Source organism: Anser cygnoides, chromosome 5, assembly GCF_040182565.1.
Source record: "Anser cygnoides isolate HZ-2024a breed goose chromosome 5, Taihu_goose_T2T_genome, whole genome shotgun sequence".
NCBI classification, from domain to species: domain Eukaryota; kingdom Metazoa; phylum Chordata; class Aves; order Anseriformes; family Anatidae; genus Anser; species Anser cygnoides.
The window spans coordinates 26,933,619-26,961,370 of NC_089877.1; the positions used below are offsets into that span (position 1 = coordinate 26,933,619).

At 40.2% G+C, this 27,752-nt stretch overlaps 2 protein-coding genes across 2 annotated transcripts in view; both read right to left on the reverse strand.

Moving 5' to 3' along the window:
• FMN1 (formin 1) overlaps positions 1-17,230 on the reverse strand; it is a 143,621-nt gene extending 126,391 nt beyond the window's left edge. Inside the window, exons 1-2 of the mRNA XM_048058754.2 lie at positions 14,786-17,230; positions 12,493-12,610 (exon numbers count right to left, since the gene is read on the reverse strand). Of these exons, the coding sequence (XP_047914711.2) occupies positions 12,493-12,610; positions 14,786-16,120 (1,453 nt within the window). The 5' untranslated portion in view covers positions 16,121-17,230. The remainder of the gene's footprint in view (positions 1-12,492; positions 12,611-14,785) is intronic.
• A 3,898-nt stretch (positions 17,231-21,128) lies between these two features.
• The window catches only part of LOC125182184 (formin-1-like), a 48,242-nt gene continuing 41,618 nt past the window's right edge, over positions 21,129-27,752 (reverse strand). Inside the window, exons 4-5 of the mRNA XM_066997617.1 lie at positions 24,410-24,585; positions 21,129-22,300 (exon numbers count right to left, since the gene is read on the reverse strand). Of these exons, the coding sequence (XP_066853718.1) occupies positions 22,208-22,300; positions 24,410-24,585 (269 nt within the window). The 3' untranslated portion in view covers positions 21,129-22,207. The remainder of the gene's footprint in view (positions 22,301-24,409; positions 24,586-27,752) is intronic.

Below are 27,752 nucleotides of genomic sequence, written 5' to 3' on the forward strand. Positions count from 1 at the left end.
ATATAGTCTTTATGAAGAAAGAGCATGTTCTATAATATTGATCAAACTTACTGTCCCCTTCTGAAACTACAGTTTCCCACCAAATTCAAAATGTAGACATTTAAGCACTGGCATTACAGTGATCTACATATTTGTATTTTATTTCTGTGCTACTGCTTCCTACCACCATTGGTTGATCACTACTGAGTACTGAAATGACATTTCCCAAGATCTATTTCAATATCAAGGTCCTATCAAGGTCTTGTATTTAAAGAGTGATGACCTGATCAGAGTTCATTATATATGTGAATTTAGGATTTCTTTTTTTTTTTTTTCCCCCCTTAGGATTTCTTTCTTCCTCAAGTGCAAAACTTAAAGTTCTTCATTTTGGATTTCCTTTGCCATTATCCCTCACAGTCTTCAAATGTTTGCTGCTTTTTTACTTTGGCATTTTCATGAGATAAATTTGCATTGTGCGTTCTCAGGTCTTATTCTTTTCTACACTTACTAATTTCATTTCAGGTGTAAGCTTTCCCATCTCCTGCTCACTTTTCCAGTTCATTTATGAATATATGTGCAGAGTGCAGAGTTGCAGAGTCTTTTCACCCTCATCAAGTTTGCAGATGACACAAAACGGGGATGAGTTGTTGATACACCTGTGGGACCATCAAGGGGGACCTTGACAGGCTGGAGAAATGGGCTGACAGGAACATGCAAAGGAAGAGACATGCAAAGTCCTGCACCTGGGAAGGAACAACCCCAGGCACCCATGCATGCTGGGTGCAACCCTGCTTTGCAGAAAAGGACCTTGGGGTCCTGGTGGACACCAAATGGAGCAGGAGCCAGCAATGCGCCCTTGTACTAAAGAAAATTGATGGTATCCTGGGCTGCATTAGGGAAAGTACTACCAGCATGTTGATGGAGGTGATCCTTCCCCTCTAATCAGCACTGCTGAGGATGCACGTGGAGCACTGTGTCTGGTTCTGGGCTCCCCAGTATGAGAGAGACATGGAGCTAGCAGAGGGAGTCCACGAAGGGCCACAGAGGGACTGACATGCCTATAAATCAAAGCTGCTTGCAGAAGCACGCATATCTGTCTACCTGATAATATTTCTGTGCGGACCTGCAGTTGAGTGTCCTATTTGTCAGTAATTTGCTACATAAAGTATTAGTAGCTTCGTATTTCTGTCTATATGATGTGATCCTATCTGATAACTGGGCCACGAAGCAGAAGTAGTAGGTATAACAAAGCACTGTGCCTCCAGAAATCTACTTTGGAAATATATTAATGTATCTTATAAATATATGCATGTTTGTATACATATATATATATACACACGTATATAAAAGGTATGTATCCTTATATGAAAGTATACACAAAGCTTCTGATTTTTAACTTCATAAGGAAAAAATTTGCAGAAAGAAATCATGAATCTTCCAAGCAACCATCCTGGCCCAAAAAATTAATAAGAAAAATACTGCAACGCTTACTGTCTTCATACAGACTGGGAAGAAGTATTCTAGGCTGACAGTCACTGACAATTATATACAGCCTGATGTTTTAATTGCATATTGAGAACTGAGTTAACAGATGAAGAGGTGTCTGAAGATATTAATATCTGAGTTTTAAACTTTAACACGGAATGACCTGAAACAAAGGAAGAGGTACTCAATACATTGGGATAACTTACACAGCAGTGTTTTCTACCATTTTGGCCATTAAAGCTAATTTTGCAAGAATACTATGCTCTGGAATATGAATCAGAGTAAGTTGGTTTATACGTGAAACGTGGTAAGTTATTCCTTTCCAATTCTCCCCTACATTGTAAGTTAAGATGCCTGAAATGAAACTGAACTAAAAATGAATTATTCATCTCTAAATTGCTATTCAAATAGCTGTAAACAATGATTTACAGCCTAAATCTTTGCTAACACATTTTAGAGCAGAGTTGAGTGGTAGGAGTTTCTGTTTCATGAACTCTGTGATGTTTACTTATTTGTTCCATTGGAAAGGAGGGAAAAAATATGACATTTTTATGGGCCCGGTCTCCAAGCAAGCAGTAAATTACATGGGTGGCCTGGAACTCCAAAGATCTAAGTGTTTCTGTGGCCTCCACACCACCATCAGAATCCCACTTCATGTGAGGGAAATGGAAAATGCCAGCAATTGAGTTGTCAGGGAGAGATGAACCGAGCAGACCAGACTCTTCAGATGCTCACTTGCTGACAGTTTGCACAGACAACATAACTTTTGTAACCTGAGATAACTGATCGAATGTGCAGGGGAACTCTAACACGCTGTAACAGTTCCAATACAAGTTGCTTTTATTTATGCAAAAATGCCTGAATGCTGTTTTATTTTTTAAGATGTACTAATGTACATGTAACAACCAGGAGTGGATTTTCATCATGAAATTTCAGAGGCAACAGGACAAGGCTTCAGAGTCAATTAATTTCTTCAAGTATCATGATCACTTACATCATCATCTAAAAGCTGTAATTCCTTTAATCCACCAAAACTGTCTAATACTGAACTAGTACAGGCTAAATTTAGTTCTTGCACACATGCACAAAATCAGCTGCCATTTCTATATGCAATATTTACTCAGATCTGTAGAAGTATGCTGCTATGAAATTTCTCAACATTTATTAATTTATTTCACTTTGTCTTTTTGCTTAAATTCAGCTGTTATCTTATTTTGACATAAGGAACATCTCACAATGGAAAAGTATAGTCCACAACTTCAGAATGAACGTCTCCAGCCCGATTCTCACTACAGCTGCAGCCTTCCCTTCAAGGCTCATTAAAAAAAGCAATGCCCGATTATAACAAGCCCAAGCATTAGGGATAGAAAATACTCCCTAAAATGGGTTATGTTTACCTGGAGTTTGCTCACAGAAACCAAATTAGAGGAAAGTAACATATCAGTTCTCTGTTGTGACATCCCTCTGATCTGTCTTCAAATTTCAACTTTTCAAACTTTGACATGTAGCATTGTGGGATGGATCTGAAAGTCAGGGAAACCGACCTAAGTACCACTCGCTGTAGCAGGATAGCTGCAACTGAAATTGCAGTCCCTCAAGCCAGAATAATGAAAACAGTTCCTCATCTACACTACAGAACTGCGGTAGTCTTTATTCATTTTTTAGTCCTAAACACCAGTAGGTACTGCAGACTCTGCCTTTATCATTCCCGTTCTATCAAGGAAAGGTACATACCACCTTTACAACAACAAGAGAGACCAAATACTAGACATAGACAGACAACGTTACGCTGTTCCACCCACCTGGTGGTCCCTCCTCATAAATCTTTAGGTGAGCTAGAGACAAAAGCGTTAGTAAGATTGTATTCAAGTTTCACACAGGGCACTTAGATTTTTACACTCATTAAATATGTATCCTAGCAGACAGTCCAGCAGACTCCCTGTTTTTTTTCATTGCTATAAGCATATACCTCAGTCAGCATTAAAAATAAATAAATCAATAGCCAACATATGACATATGCCACCGGATAGTAGAGATAAAACATAATATGGTATTACTAATGACAAGTAAAGTATGAGGCGTGCTTCACTATTTTGCAAAGAAAATATATACTGTAATATGCATGTTTTTACCTAATGAATAGAAAATCAAACATGAAATAAACACTAGATGTTTTGAACAGCCTACACAATTCAAGCAAATGCTTAAAATGTGGTCAGATGTGTAATTACAAAGAAATTATTTGAATACAAAGTACCAATAACATTCACAAATATATACATATTCATTTAAATCTTTGTCATGATACAGAGCAAGCTGCACTGAGTATTACCATTTCTAAAAGAAAAGGTACAAGCATTCACTGGTAAATCTGATGAACTGAAGATATAACCTGAAGCTTTGGGAGTACTAGATACAGTGGATCACAGTGTTCTTGTCTAAATTGAATGGCAATTTTCATTTTCCAAAACTGCTGCATAAAGCAAGTGTATACACTAAAACATTATTCAGTATTATTCTATATGTGTTCAAAACTGTGCTGATTATGCTTTTTTTTTCAGAAGACCCTTTATGCACGGAGAAGATGACCTTGAGCACCTGATTCCAGAAAATAAAACATGCTGACTTTCTGAAAGAAAAATGCCTCCTGCAATTTCTTAAGATCCCTGAAAAGTTTCAAACAAACTTAGATGCAAAATATTCCAAGGTTACCTTTTCTTCTTTGACAACAAAGCAAATCACTTACTTTCTCTCAACTTAAGTAAAATCTTATATGAAAATCTTTCACACAGAAAATTCCACAACTGACATTTCAAACAGATGAGTTATTCCTTAAAACTTTACAAAAGCAGTTTAAAAACCTTCTCCCCCATGATCTCAAAACTTCAAGTAGACAGTCAAAGGTTTAAAGGCATTTAAAGTCCATTCATTTTTGTAAAAAATCTTACTTATTAAACTCATCAAATGAAAAATCCAAAATAATGTTATCCAACAATTTAAAAGTAATTACAGAAGAAAAGCTGGAAAACTTGAGTGTGATGTATGTGCCTTGAGGAATCCATTACCTTTAAATTGAGCCAATTCATTACACTTCTGAATAGTGAGAGTTTCTTATTCCTGCCTCCCTCTTTGGTAAAGCTTGGTCCCATCACTTTCAAATTCTGTTTTACTGAAGCCTTTGTTTTCTCTTCCATTACTTTCCTGTGCAGCTTTCCGCTCTAACCACCAGGTGCCAGAAGTGCATCTCCTCACCACAGATGCTTTCTTTTTAGCTATTTATTTATTTATTTCCACAAATGTATTGATGCAGCTTTACAGTCTTTTTTTGGGCTACAGTCCTAAAAGGCAGCAAACGTTCACACTTTTTTTTTCCCCCAATAGAAATAATCAAGAGCATCTTACAAAACATGTCATTTCTTCTGTCTTGAACTGGTGTTTAAAGCGTAATTTTTATACAAAAGAATTAGAGCCGGTAGAAATATAGAAACTTATTTGACATGTTAAACGAGTGCAATGTTTTAAGCACATAAATCATAGCTTATATGTTTTTTTACAAGATGATTGGTCAGTGAAAGCCCAAAGCCTAGGTTTGTAAAGAATTGACAGAAAGGCTTAAACTTTCTCAGAACCAATCTGAACGAGCTTAACATTTAACCATCTCATCGGAACTAAGAAATTAAAATTGACTTGTTTAGGAATAAGGGTTTGTCCAAAACAATACTGAATATAGTTTTGTCACGTTGTTCTAACCCTTCTTCCCCCGTCCCATTCCATCTACTCCTGTCTTTCCTCCTTTCTTTACTTTCCATTTGACGTGAACTTTTTTACAGCCCTGTAATTCAATACATAGATGGAAATCAATTCCCCAGCCTAAGAAATGAGCAGACATCCCTCATGTCTACTGAACAATTTTTAGACTTTCAGGACAAGGAAGAAACATGCAAGCCTAAAATTTAAAATGATCGTTTTCTGCGCCTTAAAGATTCTGTTAGAGTGAAAATATGGAAGATGTGGAGAAGCGAGACAGCTGGAAAGGAACACGTAGAGAAACAAGTTCCAAACACGCCATTAGTTAAGCATTTAAACACTGTCTGAGTATTGAGATAATACCTGTACTGTTCCTGAAGACATAACTGTTAACTTACTACAGAAAACAAAGTAACTACACAACAGTTATTGAATTCCCTGGGAGTAACAGAACGATACCCACAGAAAAGCAGGCCTCCCAAAGGAAACACCAGCAACCCCTCGATTCTGTTATGTAAACGGAGAAAATAGCTTCTACTCTTTCTGGCTGCAAAACAATACAAAGCACTATTCAGAAGTAGTCACCTGAGTAACTATCTACTTGATCATTCCCCTCCTGTCACAGGTGAGGTTACAGCAACAGTTCATTTACTTGATAACAGAAATTAAGTTTCACTTGTGATTTTCATCCTCACAGGAAGGCAGCATTAGATGTACTGTTGTTGGGGACATTCAACATGATTTCTTTCTCAATGTATGTCCTATTACATATGTCGAATAACAATCTATTTCAGGATCACGTTCACAAGTGCAATATGGCAAATAAAGTACGCCTTATCAAAAAATACAAGGAACAAATTTATTAAAGCATTTCTTTACTGAGTAACAAACCCTCTCTATCCACTTCATTCAGCACAGAATTAAAATACCTAACACTTATTCTAGATTGTAGATCTCTAACACCTTCTCAATCACTATATAGTATATATAGTAGGCATGCATTGAGAATGCATGTGTACTATATATGCAGTATACATGTACATTTATTCGAACGTGGATGGATGTGGGTGTAGAAACATAATGTGTTCACACACACACACAGGGACACTGCTTCCCCGATATATTCTCAGAAACCTATGAGTTTAGAGCAGTTGACAGACATTAAAACATGGATGTGTACAAAATGATGAAATGTACAATAAATAGGTGTGGTGGCTTGTTTTTTCTTTTTCAGATAAGAGTACGTGTCTGTGCCATAGCAGAGAGGACAAACTTAGGAAGGACGTTATCAGATGTAACTAAGAAAGCCCCAGAGCAGTTCTGAATCCAGGTTCATATTTTCAGAAAGCTTCAAGGTGTTCAGATTCAGCATTTCATTTGGACTGGTATGTAAATCAGTGCTGCTCAAATGCTGCAGCAAACAGAACCTTGACCATGTGAACAATGAGACTAGAGAATGAGATCCAATACAAGGAAGTGAATTCAAGAAAAATCGGAGGCATTTGTCTTACACAAAGGGCCTCATATATTTTGAAATAGAACCAGGGAAATAAAATACAAGGTCATTCTTCTTGTGCTGTACACAACTGCTCTTTCACTGTGTTTCAGTTAAGTAACAATAACCATCTCATAAAATCCTGTGATCGTGTTGGGCCTTCACAATGCCACATTGGTAGGACCCATAGCAGTGCCTGCATTTCAAAGTAAAAACTACTGTAAAAGAAAAGAATTCACAGAACTTGCCTTCATTATATTCAGTTAACAGATTGATCTCTTCAATAGGAAAATGTAGTTTAAAATCAAGTTTCTATTTTAAGTGGACCAATGCTGTTCTGTACATAAATGCTGTATATAAATTCAAAATGGTATCTACAGCTACACAGATGTGAGTATTCAGGTATGGCTTAGGATAATGTGAAACATTTCCTTTTTAGGCATCTGCTATAATATGCATCCAGACTCAAAACCAACAGGTCTCCTAAAACTGCTGTATTTAAATAAATATGGAAATAAAGCAGAAATTTTCACTGAAAAAGTGAGTCACACCTCTTCTCCCCCTTTACCCTGTAATAATATAATGCCCTGTGCATAGAAAGGCACAACTGTTTTATCACATGGCCTTAGGCACAATTTCCATCCTGGGTTATTATTTGCAGATTTAAACATAGGAAGCCAGCGTTCTTTTCTATTCTTCTCTCCTATATAATGTTAACAACCTCTAAACAGAAAAAAGGATTTAATTTGGCTTGAAAAATAGGTCAGGATTCTTATCCCAGTTCTACAGATGGGTAAACTGAAGTGTGAAAAGGTCAACGCTCGTGTTTCCTGAAGTCATTCCAGAAGATAGCATAATAAAGGCTGGAAATGGAACCCAGGCATTTTACCAACAAATCTGCAGCATTAATAGATGTCTGTCTTGTTATTCCCATCTCCAAAGGCACAGTAGGAATGACAGTATCAGCTGAGATGGGGAGAGAAAAGTTCCTTTCTCGTAAGCCCTGCATGTCCTCTAGTGGGCAGCAGGAAGAGACTGATTCCTCTTCACTGCCTGCAGCCCTCTGGTACCACACTGCTCAACAGAGCTGCAGTTTGAAAAGCGAGTACCTCTCAGGTTGAGAAACATATCCATGTAACAAGATTGTTCATTTAATAAAGTCAAATCCCAAATTCTCTATTAAAAATATATATATGAGGCAAGGGCTTGCCTTTATTTTATTTTAATTATTTTTAAATAAATTTAAGATAAAACCAACGTTAACATCACCTGTTACAACTTCCTTCAGTATACTAACATCAAGCATTATGTCTGTTGTAGAGACAAATATAAATTGTTTAAGGCAACAACAGAAGCACATGTTAAAGACGGATATGAAAGCTTCTCTCTCATCTCTTTGTTCAGATCATTATGCCTCTCTTTCTGTCATATAAGCGGGTTATTCTCTGCATTTACGTCATGACCATAAAGTGATTTTCTTGCTGGGAACCCAGAGCATAGGGGACCAAAGCTTTAATGTATGGAAGACTTGGGAGTAAACCTCTGCCATTATTTTTTTTATGTCATTTGCAACTGACTTAGACACTTTCTGTTTAATAAGAGTTTTCTCAGTCACCTCCTGGTTTCCTTATTTACCCTGAAACAGAAATTGTGCTTACAGCTTATACGGATGTATATACATATATATAAATGGTGGCTCCATGTGGACAACAAGATGTCATCAAAGATTTAAGTATGATGAATAAGACAGACAATGAGAGAACAGGGTTAGGTTTTTTATGTCAGATAAAAAATTTTGAATTAGCAAGAAAGCATGTCATGAAAAAGAGCACTAAATGGATTAATATTTCAACTTGATTTTCTTTCAACATTTTCTGTGACCAGAATGACAAATACTTCTCTCATCATTTTTACGATTTTTGCTCTGCTTAAGCAAAAGATGAAGTACTCTCAGTTTTATGAGAGAACTTATTTGATGGCTAAATGCACATTTTAATAAGGATCACAGGACCTGAAGTTCTTCTCTTCTATATCTCCTCAACATGGAGACTGTTCTTCAAACATCAGCAGTTTTATGAGCATGAGAACTCATCTCTAAACTCCCCTTCTTGGACATGGCAGGCTGCAAGCTCTTATCAATCATATGCAGCAGCTAAGATTCATTGTATGTGGATTCTATGTGATCCAACACCATAGATGAGTTCACTCATTATAGACATGAATTTGTCTCCTCCACGTGGCTAGGTATTCTCACATTGATTAACAGCTGACACATCCACCCTTCTATCAGATATAATGCTTCAGCAGCGGGAGAAATTACTCTAAGAATTATGGCGAAAAAAAGAAAAACAAGCGTTTACTGAAAACAGAAGAATTGAATTTTAGGACCAGAGGAATATGCACAGAAATGTCTCGAGTATAGAGTAAAGATTTCCATGCAATAAACTCGTAACTATAAATTAAAATACCCTCCTTCCAGTCTACCAGGATGTAAATACTATAATGTACTACAGTCTTGCTGGATTTTTAGACTGACAAACTTCAAAGAAGTTCCAGTTTCTCTAGAGACCCGTGGAAGCAGTTTGTGTTAATTACAGAGAGACAGTTGACGATGCAGTCACTTACACTATGGAAACAGAGGAATTAAAGGTTAAGAAAACAATAATAAGGTGTGCCAAAATCTCATAATATCATCCTTTTAATTCAAAATTTGCAACTCAAGATTTGGGGATATTTACTGGTAATTTTTAAATGTTGGGAGTGACAATACTATGGCTACACAAGATGTTATCAAAGGCATGAAAAAAAATCTGGTGAGGAGTTGTATTTGTTCACTAACTTCTTTCAGTTCTAATATTCCTAACAGGCCTAGTCAGTTCCACACACATGTTCCTTGTTATGTCCATTTGCTTTTCAGTTGGTTTCCCACATACCAGGCCAGACTACGAGCCTCAGGAGGGAGTTAGCTGCTCCTCCAAGCTGCTCTGAGTCACTGTGATGTCTGCTGCGTAGGCCAAATTAAGCCTGAATTTCTTGCTTCCACTAGGCAGCAAGAACAATGAGGAAAAACACGACAAGGAGGTGAGAAAAGATCAAAAAGCCAGTAATCCTCTCACACAATATCTCTACTTTCCTGTCATAGCTGTCATATTGCATGGTGATGGAGGAAGTAAATCAAAGACTTAGAACAGAAATGTGAGAAAGATCACAGTATTCCAGCTTGCAAGTTTTCAAACAGCCTTACTTCAAACACTAATTTCTCATGACAAATGAAAAAGCCATGCTACCTCATAAAATAAGTATGGATTCTTGTACCTTGTTAGAAGTACTGAGGTATATGTCCACAGATTTCTTCTCCTTGGATGTAATCACAGTTATGACAGCTTTATTTTGGCTTAAAACCCAAAATGAATTTACCTAATAATTCTGCCTACTACTACTGATTGTATACAGGTTCCTATTGTTTCAGTAGATGGAACTCCTAATCACTGAAATTAAAACACTAACATAAACTGTTGACTGAAAGTCAGTCATTTTAGCATTGTTCTACAGTACCAATAATCATCTGTTCAGGAGAACTAATGGAGGATGATTTCTGCCATGTGGACAATTTTTGACTTTGATTCTGAAATTGGAACTCTTCATTTGATCAGAGCCATCAGAACAAGACACTGTAGTAACAGATGGGATTTCAGGTTACAGGTTGAGAACAGTCAAAGTTCAATGATCATCGATAATCTGCTTTGGATTACACTTTTAGGAAACACTCTTTGTGGACAAGAAGCTCCTCCGGTACCGGTAGCGGGGAGGGAATTATGGATGGGAAGGGGCATGAAGGGAAATGCCACTACACACATGTACTTTCTTTGCAGATACTTTGCAGAGACTGAGGGTAGAAGTAATCCTGTACCAAAACTTTCATTTAATTGGAAAAAAAATGACAACAACCTAGCAGTAAGACCAACCTTGAATACAAACTCTTTTTTTTTTTTTAATTACATCTGTGCCACTCTCATAAACAGTGCTATCCTTCACCTGCAGGAGATTGTATATACACATTCCTGTGTATAATGATTTAAGGCATTCCCCGTAGCACTCAGAGAAGCCAACTGTTGTAACTGACCCATCATATGCAACTTCTAAGTGTTTCCAGTGTCCTTGCTGCTATCACTGCTTTCTTGGCATCCGTGAGTATTAACAGAGATGAAAGAAATACAAACCAGCTAATACCTATAATGCTGCTACACTCTTAAAATATAGTCTTTGCCTATTTCCTTTAAAAGCACCACTTCTGTCTCATCCTAGCTGGATCACTAGAGATTTGTTTTCATTCAGATCCCTCTCTGCCAGACACTAGAGTGACTAATGAACTGAAAAATCTGGTCTGTATAAAAACTTGACTTAGCAAACCAACCATCAGCATGTTGATGACACTGCCACCCAAAATATCACAGTAACAAAAGAGTAACAATTTACACGGGCTCTAAGCCAGTCTGTCCTTTCTATTCAAATTTCAGGAAAGCATGACCTAATTTCTCTGCAAGTAGTAGAATCTGGAGCTTTTGTTAATTCAGTTTCCTTTCCTTTTTTCTTACAGCATGTGTTTTTGCCACAGATGATTATAGTCATTAGAAGAAAAAATATTTATCTGGGGAAAATTAAATACAGAAAGCACATACCCTCTAATAAGAATCTAAGCATAACAGAAAGAGACTGTGGTGTTGTCAACAGCTGAATACCTGTATTTGCACAAAAAAAAACCTGTGCTGGTCATCTAGTGATAGACACACACCTCAGAGCAATCAGAAGCAATGTAAATTCAATTCTGCCTACATTAAAACCATGTTGATTCTGCCAAAACCTAGGGGAAAAAAGTCTTCTGAATCTTAAACAGCTTTTCACCTTAATTAACATCCCCTCTTTATCATAAAACAAGAAAAAATAAAGATGAAGGTAGAGGGAGCTCAGGAAATAGAGAGAAAAAAGCAATACATTGAACAATATAAAGTAGGTTCAGGACTCCTACTTATTCTTTCTCCTAATACAAGGCCAGACGGATATTCACTGGAATTGGAAAGAAATGTACACCATCACCATGCACACTTTCTCACAGCAAGGCAGTAGAAAAGCTTGTTTTTTAATTCCACTTAATCCTTTTGCCATGGTATTTTCTAAAATCTTGAGCTGCATGAAGCACAAATGGTCTTCTATTTCAGTATTTTGGACAATTCCATGGTTCAGAACTGACTTCTGAGTAACAAGGACATCCTATTTTATACTTAAAAACACAAATTTGGTTGTGGCACCTGTAATACTCACTCTTTCCTTGTAAATATGTGATATAAGTATTTATACAATAAAAACCTTTAAAGTGTCTTTTTGTGGAATGTTTATCTGATGACTAGTTAGCACTGCACTTCAGAAATGCCTCCTTATACATTTGTATATGAGAATACACATGGCTAGCTATACACATGGTCTGAGTGGATATTAACATTCCTGTGTTTATACACAAGTTGCAAAAGTGATAATAATTACTTTTATTCTGGACTTAACAGCATGACACTAACTAAAGCGAACTGCACACATCAGACTAGACTCTGGCAGGGTCACTGCCAGAGCCAATGGATAAGGTTGGCAAGTCACCATTAGCTCAGTACTGTCACTCATTTGAGTAAGGCCTGTCTTCCCAGATAAGAAAATACTGTGACTTATCACTTTCTCTATCATAAACAAGAAAAATGTCAGAAACTAATTTCTGCAAATGCTTCGCCTCTTTGTTTTACCTGCTTCTGTGTACTTCAATCCTACTTTCACTTCTTCATGATTTGCTTTCGGTGGTGGCCAGACAGTCTGGAGTCTCCCTGGAGTCTTGTCATCTTGCTCTGAGGGACTCAGGTCAGGCTGTTAAAATTATGAAAAAATAAAAAATTAAAGTCAGCAGTATCAATTAATTCCAAAACAGCAACTGCCATCCCCAGCTCTACATATGTACTCAAGAATGGCTATCTGTCTCATTCCAGTGATCCAAAAAGTGCTCAGTTAGTTGGAAGGGACACAAAGAAATCAGTATGGAAAAATAATTTTGAGGAGGAAAATATCCTAATGCACGTGACATATGATGATTGTGTTGAAACTGTTCACATCAGGATGGAAGGCTGTCTACGCTTTGGTGAACCAAGAGGTCAAAAAGTTTGTTTTTTTTTTCCCTGTATCTATTTTTTTTCCAAGAATGAAAAGCCCCATCTGCACTTCTCCTACAAGTAAACATTAGTGGGATTCACCTAAGACATCATTTAACGATATAATTTTCTGGAAGCAGAGCTGGTTTAAAAAATTCCTGCCACACCCCTGGCAGCTTGCTCAGTCCACATAGTATGTAACGCTGCCACATCAAAGTGCTGCTGCAGCTGGTTATGGGACTGCGCTGTCAATTGGAATGGTGAAATAATCCTTTACAGGAGGGGTGGGGGGAGATAAACAAGAACATTTTAGAGTTTACTTTTTTGGTTGGTTGGTTGTTTTTTACAACTCTAACAACATTTCTGCAATCTGATTTACAACATACGAGCAATTGCATAGACACAACTGCAGCAACAGCAGAACACTATGAAAGTGGTTCCACAAAAGGCCGATTTGGGCAAGGAAAAAGGAAAAGCAAGACCTTTTGCACTGGCTTTGCTCTGGGAAAATGTACCTGTGTACTAGACCAGACACTGAGCAGACATTTCTAAAAGCCACTCACACTGACTCCTCTGCTTCCTGCCTCACCAGGCGTGAGGACAGCCTCCCGAACTGGGTTGCTGTGAGGCACACAGACGCTTGCGCCAGCACAGCCCAGGGAATGGCGTAAGCAGGAACCAGCAACCCAGGAATGGGAAGGGCACACACCGACAGCATTTGCTGTACATGCCAGGGCCAATGAGTGCCTCTTTTCTCCTCCTCCCCACAGGTAATTTACTTAAAACTGGTATTAGCAGTCTGCCCTGTTGTCAGTCATCTTTTATGAACATTTTAATTATACATAAGAATAAAAATTTTAAGAGAGGACAACCAACGCAGCAAATTAACGTATGTAGCTTCAGGTTCAGGGTCAGCTCCTGCAAATTTAATCATTCAGGTAATTCCCCTGTTAGCCAATAAGAACAATCTTCTGGACTGATACTATCTGCCAGAGACATAGCTGAAAGAGTTTTTGGTTGGGGGGCACAGGGACAGTTACTCATTTAGTTAAAGAGTCTAAATTGCACTCAACTTCATTTATCGTTGTGGTTTTTATAAATAGCACAGATTTTTTTCATTTCTTAAAAATTTACATCAGCAGATCTACATACACATAGGAATATTAACCTCGCAAATATTTAACTATAACTTAAGTGGTCTAATTAGAAGTACTCGGTTATACTTGCATAAGGTTAAATAGTTCTCCATATTTGTAAAGCCAAAATATGTAAGTAAATAAGAAAAAAATACTTTAAAATTCTATTTAAATTTAAATTTTACAGAGCTTCCAGCTCTGAAGGATCTGCAGTTGTTTCCTTTTTGGGAGGCTGTGTGAATACATTTGTCTTGGACAAATCAAACTGAAGATCATCCACAACTTCTTGTATCAGGTCTCATCCTAAAATTATTCCTAAAGGTAAAATGAAATACCACTTTTAAAAATCAAAAAACAAACAAAAAAAATAATCAAAGAAAGAAAGCAAAGGGAGATTGAGATACTAATAAATAATATTACAGTTTGTATTTGCAACACAAAACTCATTTTAAGCCCTACTTAATATATGGGCAACTGTTTCGTAATCATCTTTTAAAATCAGAAACTGATGTTTAATTTTTGATTTTTAATCCAAATCTGTGATTATCAGCAGGTCTCTTTGATTTCTGCTAGAACTTGAGATGATCGACAATTTTGAAAGCCCCAAGATTTCTTCAGTTTGGAATCCAAAATTTGAGATTGCCAAAGTAGAAGACAATTCCGACATTTTGACCTTAAGTCCCCACCATTAATTTTAAACAAGAAAATATTTTATATCCATATACTTCCAGATTTTAGGAAGAAAAAGTAAGTCAACCTACAGATTTGTCTGATGGTCCATCACCAGGTCTGGATTTTGACCTTTCAAATACAGCTTTCAAGGACTCCTTTTCGTTTCTCATTTTGCGTTTCAGGGCTTCCAGCTCTGAAGGATCTGCAGTTGTTTCTTTTTTGGGAGGCCGTGTGAATAAAGCTTTAAAGACGTCCAGTGCAGATTCAGCGGGGTTTGGTTTTATATCCTCAGAGGGAAACTGTGGTTCTGTTTTGCCAGAGGCTTTGTTCTCTTGAGCTTCATCGCTGTCCTCGGTCTCCCCAAACCCTTCACCAGAATCTTCGGTTCTATCATCGTTCTTGGAGACATCTATGTTTAACAAGTGGGAGAGTTGTTCCAGGAAAGTAGGACTTGCTTTAGGTTCAGCTGATTTTTTCTTTGTGGTCAAACCTGATGTAATACTGGATTTCTTAACAGGCTGTCGTAACTTCAGCAGAGCTAAATCGTTCTCCCTCGGTTTGATTTCTGTAACAGTCTCCCCGTCCTCTGTGCCTAGTCCCTTTTTCCTCACTCGTAGTCCACTAAAGAAAGCGGGCAGCTGAAATGTCTTTTCAGTCAGCGCTGCCTTATAGAGAGATGTATTATCAGCTGAAGGTCTTTGTTCTTCGTCTGGAAGCTCTGGAGGGCATTCCCCTCTAGCAAGCAAGCGACTCAAGTGCTCGTCCATTAGCATTCGGGCTTTTCCATTGGAGTCATGCTCCAGAAAACCATCCAGCTCCTTGGGGAGCCACTTCGAAATTGACGGGTGTAACTCAGTTTCATCTCTATCCGCGGTGTCATCACTGTGGCTGCACCCCTCCGAGTCCTCTGACTCCTCCTGGGTTCCACTGTTACCGTCCGAAGCCCCAGCGGACAAAGCAGCGTTGTGTAGCCCACACTCGCTGTCATGGGTCCCGTCGCTGTCGAGGTCCTTACCCTCGCAGTCCGACTCCGTATCGCTCGTCGTGTGCACCAAAGTGCCCTGCACCAGAATGGCATCCTTGTCGTCGCCGTCGGACTCGGCCGGAGAGCTCTGCGCCGACCCCAGGCGGCGAGGGGGCCGCTGGCCAAGCTCGGGGGCTTCAGGCTGCGGCTCGGGCCGGCTGCCAGCCATCGGCCCGGCGGGGACACCCGGCTCTTCGGAGCCGTCGCCAGCGCTCCCCTCGCGGGGCTCCTCGGCACGGCCGTCCGGGCTGCCGCGCAAGGGCTGGAAGCCTCTGAGCACCGTCCCTTCCTCGGCGGCAGCCGGCTCCAACCTGGCCGTCAGTCCGAATCGCGTCTTCACGGAAAAAGTGGTGCAAGCGCCTTCTGCCGGGCTCGGCGGCCCCGCGCCCGCTCCCTCCATGCCGGGCCCCGGCGGGGTCAGGGCAGCGGCGGAGGGGCGCGGGCCCGGCGCGGGCAGGCAGCGGCCCGGCCCCGCTGCGGCTGCTTCCGCCCGGCGGCCGCGGCGCCCATGGGGCCCGCGGGGACACGCGGCGAGTCCTCGGCGGCCGCGGGGCCCGGTCCCTGGCACCAAGGGCTCTGGGGCACGGCAGGCGGAGCGGGGTGGCGGTGCGGGGCGCCTAGACGCGCGGGGCGGCCGGGCGGCGGCCGGGCTCTGCCTCCTCGGGGCGGGAGCCGAGCGGGGCGCCTGGCCCGGCGCTGAACGCCCGCGGGACGCCTCGGCACGGCCCTTCCGCTGGGGTCGGGGTCCACCGCCCTACACCCATAACGAAGTCAAGCCCGAGTCAGCCCGAAGCTCCCCGCTGGTGCTGCCGTGCGGAGCTCCAGGTCGCGGCTGCCCAAAGCGAGCCCCGGCGACCGCCCGAGAAGTCGAATCCAAAGGGGGGACGATGGAAAAAAAAAAAAAAAAAAAAAAAAAAAAAAAGCGAGAGCGAGCCTGCCTTCCGATTTGCTGCAGGTTTCATCCGGAATGCAGATCGCAGCCCGCGGGGCCACGGGCAAAAACCAGCGCGCCTGGTTTCGCGTTACTCCCGCCCTGCTGCGCCGAGCACCGCCGGGCACCGCGCCCAGCGCCCCCGAGCCGCCGCCGGGACGGGGCCGGACGGGACCCGGAGCCCGCACCCGGAGCCCGCACCCGGAGCCCGCAGCCGCTCAGGAGCGGGCACTGCGCCGCCCCCGGGCCGGGACTGCTGCGAAAGGACCCCCTCTGCTCACACCTTTCTCTTCTTCTTTGGTAACTTGCTCCCGTGCGGTGCGCGGGTAAGATTGTTTAGTTAACACTGGTGAGTGTACTTGAAGGAAATCTTCACGTCCGCATAACTCGGCATTCAGAGAAGCTGTCAGGGACTCTCTTTACATATGTTTCTTAACACACATGAAAGTGCAAAATACTTAGGCACAGTTGAAATTCAGGAAGTCATTAATGTTCAGGTCAGGTTCCCATCAAAAGTCTTCACTTTTCCTATTTTTGGATCTACAGAGACTGCAGATCTGCAAGAATTTCTAATCGTCTTATCCCCCTGCCTTTAAGAAGTTACTTTACTCAGATTTCCACATCGGTATGTTAGAAATTCAAAGACAGTACTCTGATTTTTGTTGCGGAGGGGTCATTCTGCAGTCAGCCGTTCAGCTGTGCTGAGTAGCCTTGTGTAAACACCAGGCTGAAAGCCGGCCTTCCCAGGCAGATCAACTGTGCTTGGCACCATTGTATCGCATTACAGGAAAGCACTTACTGAAAAGCTGAATGCTACAGACAACAAGCAACAGCTATGTATGCCAACATACTTATGTTTTGGTTTAGTGTTTATGTACAAAAAGCATGTGTTTCCCTTTAAGGATACTATAGAAAGTAAAGTCGTCATAAAGTCAACAGCGAAAGTCATTGGTATCTACTGCAGGAAGCAAGTTTCCCTGAAATCAGATTGTAATACGGAAGGGCTTAGACAATGCCTACTGACACCTTTTCAGTTACAAAGTTGCATACATACCTATAGACAAAGGGTACTGGAATCACTCCCACCTTCACTTGTGATTTAAGCGTAGAACAACATTATCTGCCTTCCTATCTGCCATTTCCTGCACGCAGAAAGCTCTGGACTTGCAACTCTGCTGTGCTTAATCATCAGGGGCAAAGGGAAGGAATGTCCCAATAAGCCATGACTTACTGCCCCTGTTTTCTAGGCTTTATATAGACCAATATCATAAAAGGAAGTGCTGCATAAGGAAAGTCTTTTTCACTCCCTGTGCCAACTTTCTCTTACAATCCTGTGTTAGTAAGACGAGTGGCAGGAAGCTGTCTCAGCACTGGTGAGAATTTCTTCCAAGACCAGACTTCTCTAAGGCAAGTCTACAGCAATTTTAAACTTCAATTTATGACAAAATATTGGGCAAGATTGACCCTACTGAACCAAAATTTTCTACTCATTACATTTAAATTTATACCTATTTTTATATTCAACCACGGGATAATTGTTCAAACAACAATTACTATTGTCCTGATAACTTCTGTGGTTATGCTTGGCATATTTTATATGCATATTTATTTGAGATATGGTTAACTTATGATGGATAAACAGTATTGTATTTTTCAAAAGTAGTTTGGTTGCTCAGTGATCAAAAACCTTCTATGAAGTTGCTCATGTAGCTGTATTTTAAACTAAACATACTTACTAGATAGTGCCAAAATACAACGGGTGACAGCAGGTGTCGGTGACAACACTACACCTACACTTAGATAGAATAAAACTTATGTGTAATGATCTAGGGTGACCAAACTGTAACAGTCTTATGCATATTGTCTGTAAGCAGGTTACTGAAAATAGCCACAATCTAACTATTCTAGATTTTAATAGTATGTATGAAAAGTTCAGTTATATCCCTTATAACTCCATATAAGGCCATATTGTGATGATAATTCTTAAATATGTTTTGTCACAGAGATGAGGGGTAGAATATATTGGGTTTACGTGGCAAGGTTTTAGTAGCAGGGGGCTGCAGGGTGGGCTCTGTGAGCAGAGCCCAGCAGCTGCCCCATGCCAGATCAGAGCCAGCTCCAGCTGCTCCAAAAGGGACCCGCCACTGGCCAGAGCCCAGCCAGGCACGGGAGCGATGCTGGTTGGGCCTCTGGGAGAGCAGATTTAAGAAAGGGAAAAAACTGCTGTAAACTGCAGCTGGAGGAGTGAGAAAATGTGAGAGGAACAGCCCTGCAGACCCTAAGGTCAGCGCAGGAGCTGCTCCTGGCACAGAGCAGCAGTTCCCCTGCAGCCTGTGGAGAGGCCCCTGGTGGAGCAAGCTGTCCCCCTGCAGCCCATGGGTCCCACACGGAGCAGATCTCCATGCTGCAGCCCGTGGAGGAGCCCCCGGTGGAGCAGGTGGATGTGGCCTGGAGGAGGCTGCGGCCCGTGGAGAGCACCTGCAGGAGTAAGCCCCGGGTCGGAGCTGCAGCCCGTGGAGCAGTCCTCTCCTGATGGATGGACTCTGTGGTACGGAGCCATGTGGGAGCAGTTCCTGAAGAGCTGCTGCCAGTGGGAAGCCCCTCGCCCCAGGATCATCTGGGGTGATGGTCACAGACTGACCGTGAAGGAGTGGCCGAGACAAAGTGTTAGGGACTGACCGCAGCCCCCATTCAAGTGGGGGGGGGGGGGGGGGGGGGGAAGGAGGGAAGGGGGGTGGAAGAAGGTAGAAGAGGGTGGATGGTGGGTTGGTGTTTTTAGTTTGGTTTTAGTTTCTCACTGTTCTAGTCTGTTAGTAATAGGAACGAACTATATTAATCTCCCTATATTGAACCTATTTTGCCTGTGATGATAATTCTTGAGTGATCTCCCTGTTCTTATCTCAACCCTTGAGCCCTTTCCATCATATTTTCTCCCCCTTTCCTTTTGAGGAGGGGAATGAGAGAGCAGTTGTGATGGAGCTTGATTGCCCAGCTGGGTAAAACCACCACAGAGGCAATATCACACGGTTGCAGAAAATGAGACTGTTTTATTCATACCTCTTCTCTTGATAACGAACTAGAGGAACAGAGAAGAAAACTTGAAGCTTTTTAAGCATTAGGATGAAGAAAGGAATTCATCCCTATATCTACCACTGCAGAAATTATCAAAAACTAGAAGCCACTCAGTATCTTAAATTCAGCACGTGATGCATAAAGCCCCAACCTCAAATAAAGATCCTGTAATGACTTGCTTCTCACAGTCTGACAGTCACCCACTGGACAGCCCCTGTGAAGGGACTGGATAACTGATGAAGAAGTACAGTGTTTCTGGGTAAAATGCATGTATTGATACGTGCCCTTAATATTTTTACATAAAAAGATCATTTCGTGCATATGCAAATGAGACTGAGCCAATTCGCTGACAGAAGTCTTTTAACATTGGGTGGTTCTATCTCATGAGGAAAGTCTGAACAGACTTTAATGTTGCATCTGACGGATGAAATGACTTCAAATTCGTTAGGAAAAAAAAAGCAGTTATGATAATGTTACAAGCCTCTTCACTTAATAAAACTGACTACCCTCTGGTGCCTCTGAAAAGCCCCTACAGCCCATCACAGCAACTTTCAGGACAGTCAGTGCATTAATTATACAAGAGGACAATAATTCCTTACAGTTTAAAGAACATTTAATAATCCACATCCTTACTGACCTACATTTCATCACAGACAGAAGTCACACCTACACCTCACTCCACTGCTATTCTTAAGGTGTCTGAGAGCTCCCCTGAAGGAAACTTTAAAACTACCCTTGAAGAAAACACACAGTAAGGCGGAAATAAAACTAGTCTTTTCAATCATTTTTATACAGCAGAACTCAAGCCTTCCTGACAGCATATCTACCTAGATTGCCTTTTCAGATTATAACAGCAAACCACAGAAACATGAACAAGGCATAGAGACATACTCTACAGAACAGTCAAATGGCTGAACTGTGTAGAAAAATTTCCAATGCATTTTCAACATAAAGGGGCTGGAAACAAGAGTTTGCATAATTTCTTGAAAATCATTATAGAATCAAAATATGCACTAAACTGTGCCAGGCTTAAGAAAAGACAAGTAAAGCTGCAGGCTGTGACTCCTGCAATTTGAATTGATCTGAGGCTCAGCTGACACAGTCCTGGCCTCTGCACTGTCCCCCATGCTGATTGATAAGGATAGGGATCTTAACCTTCTCCAACTCTTCCTTCTGCCTCTCCTGCCAACTGTTTATCTTTTATACTTCGTATTTTAACTCTTCAGATGCTTTAAAATAGAAAGGACAGAGAATATGGAAGGAAATGTATAGGCCCTGGATTGATGCCACTGTCTTCACCTTTGTTAACTTGCTATATGTGAGCAACTTTCCTGAAGTTTGGAAATCTGGGTATCACCATTATACTCACTGTAAATATAAACAGTTAAGTTTAGACTTAGCAACAAATACATAGATACAATAATTCTTATCAAATTTCAACATTAAGTGATATTAACAATGAACATCAGACACATTTGGTCTAGGGAGGCTGTATACACCCAACGTTTTTTAATGCCTTAATCACCGTTCTGCTTGACACTGATATATTAACTATTTTAGACAATTTGAAAAAAAATCAGAACAGTTACATAGTTATAAAAACAAAAGGCACATTAAAAAATACAATTTACTGTTTTGAAGGCATCTATATTGTATCAGTAAACATAATGAACAATGAAGGTGGAAATTCCATCATATGTGAAACCTACAGTAGCTCAGAGGGAGAGCTTGTAGAAGAGAATTTATCGGATGATCGGGGTTAAAATGAGCAGACATACAATTAACAAAGACAGAGAATAAAAGATAACTGTAAATTGTGTAAGTAAACTGAGACCTTTGTGCAGTAAGGCACAAAGGCCGGCACTTAGTATAAGAACGGAGATTAAATCTGAATCTTTTGCCTTTGTGCTTTACTTTTCTAGCTTGCTCTCTTCTCTCCTCCATTGCATTCAACAGGTCTCTTGTTCCCCTTATACAGCATGATTTAATAGTTTGAAGATTTAAAAACAAACACAACTTTATAAAATAAAATTAACAGTCACATCAAATAATTTGTCAGAATTTTTTAAGTAATTGTTATCTATTAATATCTATTTTAGCTGCAGTTTCATACTTCATTTAAGTGCCTTTTTATCTGAGATGAAATACTGTATAAAGTATAGGGTGGAGTTGCATTTTTATTTTGCTTCATTATCTTCTGTATCTCTGTATCTTGTACATGCTGATTGTGAATGAGAACCCAGCACACTCAGACTAAGATCTTAAAATCTAATGCAGGACTTTTTTTCAGGCTTCTGATGCAGATTGTGCATTTTAAACTCCTCTTAGAGCGGAATTAATTCACTGTCTCCCTTACCTACTTTATCTGCCTCCTTCCAAGTAATAGTCACATGGAAACATCTGTTCAATAACATAAGCAAGCTGCCCAGGGAAGTGGTGTTATCCCCATCCCCAGAGGTATTTAAAAGACACGTGTGCGTGACACTAAGGAACGTGGTTTAGTGATGGAAGTGAGGTTCTTGGTTGGACTTGGTGATCTTGAAGGTCTTTTCCAACGTGGATGATTCTATGATTTTCCTAGATATGCACATATACAAATATATTGTACATTTATATAAGGCTGCTCCTAATACACAGAAAGTAGAGCGGAGCAAAGCAGCTTTGTTTTTCACATTGCCATTGTAATGAATATAACTACATTTTAAATCAGTAGTGCCCAACTTTTTGGTCAATTAGGCTAAACTTTTTTTCCACCAGCAAGAAAGGGCCATAGATCACATGACTGGATCTAGTATGGTTGAGTAAATAAATCAGTCCATTTCGGTTGGCATTTCCTGGAAAGATTTTTGTTTTGGAGTTGCTCTTTAGACACATGCTCATTTTTTGACCACAACTGTCTTCCTGTTCAGTCTGAGGAGTGCACAGGAAAGACATCTGGGAACAGATTGCTGTCACCAGAGCAATTCATGCAGCTTATCTCTGGTCATTACCTTTCTTATAGGCTTCTTATAGTATTACAGTACAAACAGATTCTGATGGCAGCACCAGCAGCAGCCTTTTCACCACCGTTCTTTTGGCAGTTCCTCCTCTGACCCCTTGTCACACAATTGGACCTGGGCCCATCTTGCAGCAGAAAAATGGGCAGAGACCCTAGGGCTCTGCAAGTAATTCAGCCCTGAGTTCTGTTCTGAAAGACTTTCAAGAAAGAAGGTCACAGGGAGTGAGCTGCAGGATACAATGTCCTGGTGGGTCACTCACAGCTTATCAGCCACATGCTGCGCACACCTCGCCCCCCCCCCCCCCCCATACCTTTTTCTTTTTTTTTTTTAATAGAAATTGGGGCTCTTGTTCTGAATTTCTTAGAAACAGCTGAATAAATATTCTTACATGTTAAGAAACTGAAATCACTCCCTCTTTCATAATGTAGTCACTAAGATTTCTAGACAGCAAATGCTGCTTGAATAAAGAAAAATAGAAATAAACTGCTTACTAATCTTAGGTTTCTCTTACTTTACTGAAATTATTGTGCTTAAAGGACTTGATGTAGAGACCCAACTGCTCTATGCTCTATACAAGGACTTAAATACAGATGAAGTACCCTCATTGACTGGATTCTTCCTGTTGTAGCATGTATTTGTAATAACAACTGTGCCACAGGTCTTTTCAATCCAGTTATTTGTTTTCATCTCAACAGTTTATTTCAAGTATAAATCTGTACTTTCATGGTAATACAACAACATTCCGATTAATTATTTTAGGAAAAGAAGGTTAGGACACGAAACTAGTTTTATAACAAGCTAAAGAGAACAAGAATGGTGAGTTTAATCATCGTGAAGTATTATAAATGTTCTTCTATGTCAGTTTTAGTCTTTCTACCAATAGATGTCACTGTTGCACAATTTTTTTTGGTCAGTGTTTCCTGTTTGCACATACTGTAAATGTAGTCTAGTCTTCAAAGCATCGTCTTTTGATCTTTTCATTCTTTCCATGGTTCTTTTCTCATCTACTACGTTCTATTCCCTTCTCCCTCCCATTTGAAAACTACTGCCAAAATGTGCCTACTTTCTTGTCCCTGGAGCATGTGAATATTTCCAGGTAGATCAGGCTGGGCCACGTTAAACTAGTGTCTCAAGTTGCAATTAAATCAGGTTGGCACCCAAAACTTCAGTGTCTCCCAGCAAGTTTATCAACTTTTTCTGTCACATACATGGCCAGTCTGACTCCAATGCCAGTTCAGCTGCTTCAAAACCTTGAGAAGTTTTGAAACTAACAGCAGTCCTGGGCTGTGCACATGCCTATATATATGTGCATATGCACACATGCATGCACACACACCACTTGCTGACTCAAATCTTTCTGGTCATCTCATACTTTCAAGCTCCTCCAATCCATTTCCAGGAAAACAACTAATTTAAACAAAATGCCCATCATGATTTCAGTAATGACACATCATGCATGTTATTTATTTATATACTTTTATATATATTGCTCTCTGGCTTAGTCACATATAGGCATATGGACTCAGAAACCATCTGGAAAACTGCATCCCATCCAAAACTTTCCAGTTTGTCAGATTTTTTAGAACACAGTTTTAGACACACCAGAAATAAATGCATACCAGAAACGTAAGAGTATATAATAAATGCTTGTTGAAATCCAACATAGCATGAATAGAGTCCTACTTACGTTCAGTTCCAGGCTCAAATGCAACACATTTCTGTTGATCTTCTCCTTCTCACATGAATGAGCAAATGGGCTTGACTGCCCCAATCTGCAATCCAAAACCCATGTATCTTCATCTCTGTTTGACACATCCAAATTCGTCAGTCGTTCAGTGAAGTCATCCTTTAAAGCAGTCGCTGCTGGAATGCCAAAATAAAATGAAACAAAATAAATTATCTGCATCTGCAGATAATTTCTACATATAAAAAATTCTATGTCTTTTAGAAATTCTAGTGCACACTACCAACATATACGCACTTTCGCTTTTCGTATTTAAAACAAAATGGCATAAATGGGATATGTTTTTTCACTCAGAAAAAAATACCTTTGCACTTAACTTTCATCTAGCAAAAAAGTGGACTGCTTGTCTTCCTCCCCAACAAACACACACAGACACGCAGTATGTAAGCTGCTTGAGTTTTCACCTCCTCTGCCAAGGCCCTCTTGAATGCATTTGTTACATGCATATATTTCCAGAGGTGGCTGTGAAGCATAACAAATAAGCTAAGGAAGCTCAAGTGACTGATTAGACAAACTTTGACATAAGTTAAGCACAGCCCTAATGGGTATTGTGCGAATCTACATTAGCCCATTACAGCAAAAGCATAAAAAGCAGAATCTTTCAATCAGAAATGGTATTTTACACTTCACCTTGCTCCATTAACCTTAAAAAAATATCGACCTAGTTTTAGAATGATTTAGTTACAAACATGCAGTCATGAATGTAGTGTGAGAGATAAGTGCAAAAGCTGCCAGACAACAGTATACACCTGTGTCATGCACTCCAGTTACACAGCACTCTCCTTTGCATCGCTGCAAATATTTCAGCTCCCCAAAACAGTGACTCTTTTTCTGAACGATAGCCTCTAATTTATGAATGAGAAAAGCAATGAATTCCACGAGGCCAGTGTGTTCTCTGAAGTGTAACGTGTGACATGGTGTAGAACATACACAGACCATCCTATTATATATGCGGTTCTAGAATCCTAGAACATTCTCACCTAGAAAATTCAGATCCTAACATAATTCGGAGCTGTTACATATGGTAGTTAGCTTAACAATGCACAAGGAACTGTACTTACAATTTTGAAATTTATTTTTAATTTTTGGTATTTCCCCTGATTTTAAAATACCATGTTAAAAAGAAGCACGAGAATCATAATCTCTAACACTGTTTGATTAAATTTAGGCTGATTTTCCAAGCTTCTGAAGGCTTATAGCTCCAAATAATTTAGATGACACACTGTATCAGTAAGCATAGCAAGGTAAAATGCTTGGTAAAAGTGCCAACTATCCATAAAGCCAAAATATTCCCCATGAAAAGTAAAGACCTCATGGAACAGAACCTTTCATGAAATAACGTACCCTAAAACACTGTAGCTGAATATAATTGTTGTACTTGAATTTCACTTCTTGCCAAAAGAGCTCAGACTTAGTCTACAAGGTGTACAGTTTCTGGGCTCGAGTCCAAAGGCAGTCCCATTTTATTATAAAATGCTACTGCTTATGAGGTACTGATTAACTAACCATTCTCAAGATTAGGAAATAATAATTATGTTTTCATAAAATATTTGTAGAAATTTCTCTGTGGTCTACTCAGAAGCAAGTGTAAGAATTCTGATTACATAGACACGTATAGCAAACAATAATAGTTTATCCTAATGCTTCAATGAACCTTCACTAATATGCAAGCTGAATGTGTGTATCCCAAATTAGTTTATTCTTCAAATGTGTTTGCTTGTTTGTTTTCCTAGCAGAACCTCTAAATCGCATTCCACTTACAAAAGGGAATATTACAGCATTGAACAAACTAGTCATTCGTAGCTAGGGAAGCACCAGCACATTATAGAAGAGGGATTTTCAAGTTGAAGCTACTGTTCATGCTCATCCTTCCAGATGTCAAAAGACAGCATCTCTGCAAAAAGAGATACCTTAAACTTTTACTTTTTACACATACCTTAAACTTTTTGAAATTATGCACTGCACATAATATGAATTGTAATTGCATTTATAAGTATTTAAAATGTTGTTTTAATAAAAACAGACTTCTTGCTCTGAAGTGTCATGTTATAGCTTTAACAGACCTCACGGCATGATACTGACAAGAACAAGGGGCTCTGTTCCGTTCCATCCCCATCAGAGCCCCAATTATAAGGCTTTTGCTCATCGGCTCTGGCTCTCATCTGTGTCTGTGCTGAACTGATTTAACTCAACCCAGCAGATACGTAACTCGGCAAAGGGGGACTCTCTGTGGGCCAAAGTAGGGCTGGAGCCAGGTGGTGGCCTGAGCAGGGGCTGAGAGGAGACTGAGGAGGGGGGTACAGCTCTGGAGGGACTGGTGGAGGAAGCCAGGAGCAGTGGTGTAAGGAACAAGGAGCAGCATGACAAAAGGGGCCTCCATGTCCCGGCCCTGGTGTCTTCCCCAGCCCACCTCAGCAGAGGGACATGAGGTTTGGTGTGAGGGCTGGAGACCAGGGAATGGGCAGGAGGTGTCCCCATGGAAGCAAAGCTGTTCCCCAAGTGTCTGCTTTTTAGATTTTGTTTTTAGTTTGTTTTTTTTTGTGTGTGTTTTTTCATATATATATATATATTTTTCCTTTCAATACCATAATCATTTTGTTAAAAAAGCTTGTTAATTTCAATAAATAAAATCTACTAAAATTTGCCAGCCTGAGGCTCTTTCTTGCCCACCACCATAGAGCCAGCACAGTGCTTCTCTAAACTTTAAACCCAGCAAGGACCGAAGCAATACATTTATGTCCTACGTCTGCAAGTACTTGCTCATGAAAAGGGAATTCCTTGATTTCAAAGGGACTATTAACTACAAATTCATAGTTCCTATGATTACACAGCTCAAGAAAGAGGCTGGGGGAAAGGAAAAATGGGAGTCTGAAGAAACGGGACTCACAGGAGTCATTTGTAATGAAAACATTGAGAAGCTTTACGTACTTCATATTTTTTCCCCTCCACTCAGAAATGGACAGTGGATTGACTGTTTACACCAGCAGTTCAAACAAACTTCTACTTGAATACAAAAGTAAATTATTTTAAAGCATTTTACTGCAGCAACTGAGGAAAAAAAAAAGGTATCTGCACAGCATTTTTGAGGCAATTGGAGACCACCTGTATCATGCTAGCAAACTATTGTGCCAGCTTTTAGCTTTTTTCCTGATGCCTATCACATATTAATGTTACATTTTTGTGGATATCTACTGACTTTACATTGCAAAAACTTGTGGTGTCACCTATAAAGTCATACCTGCTTCCAAAAAACAAGAGCCAAGAGGAAATTTAGACCATTTCTATA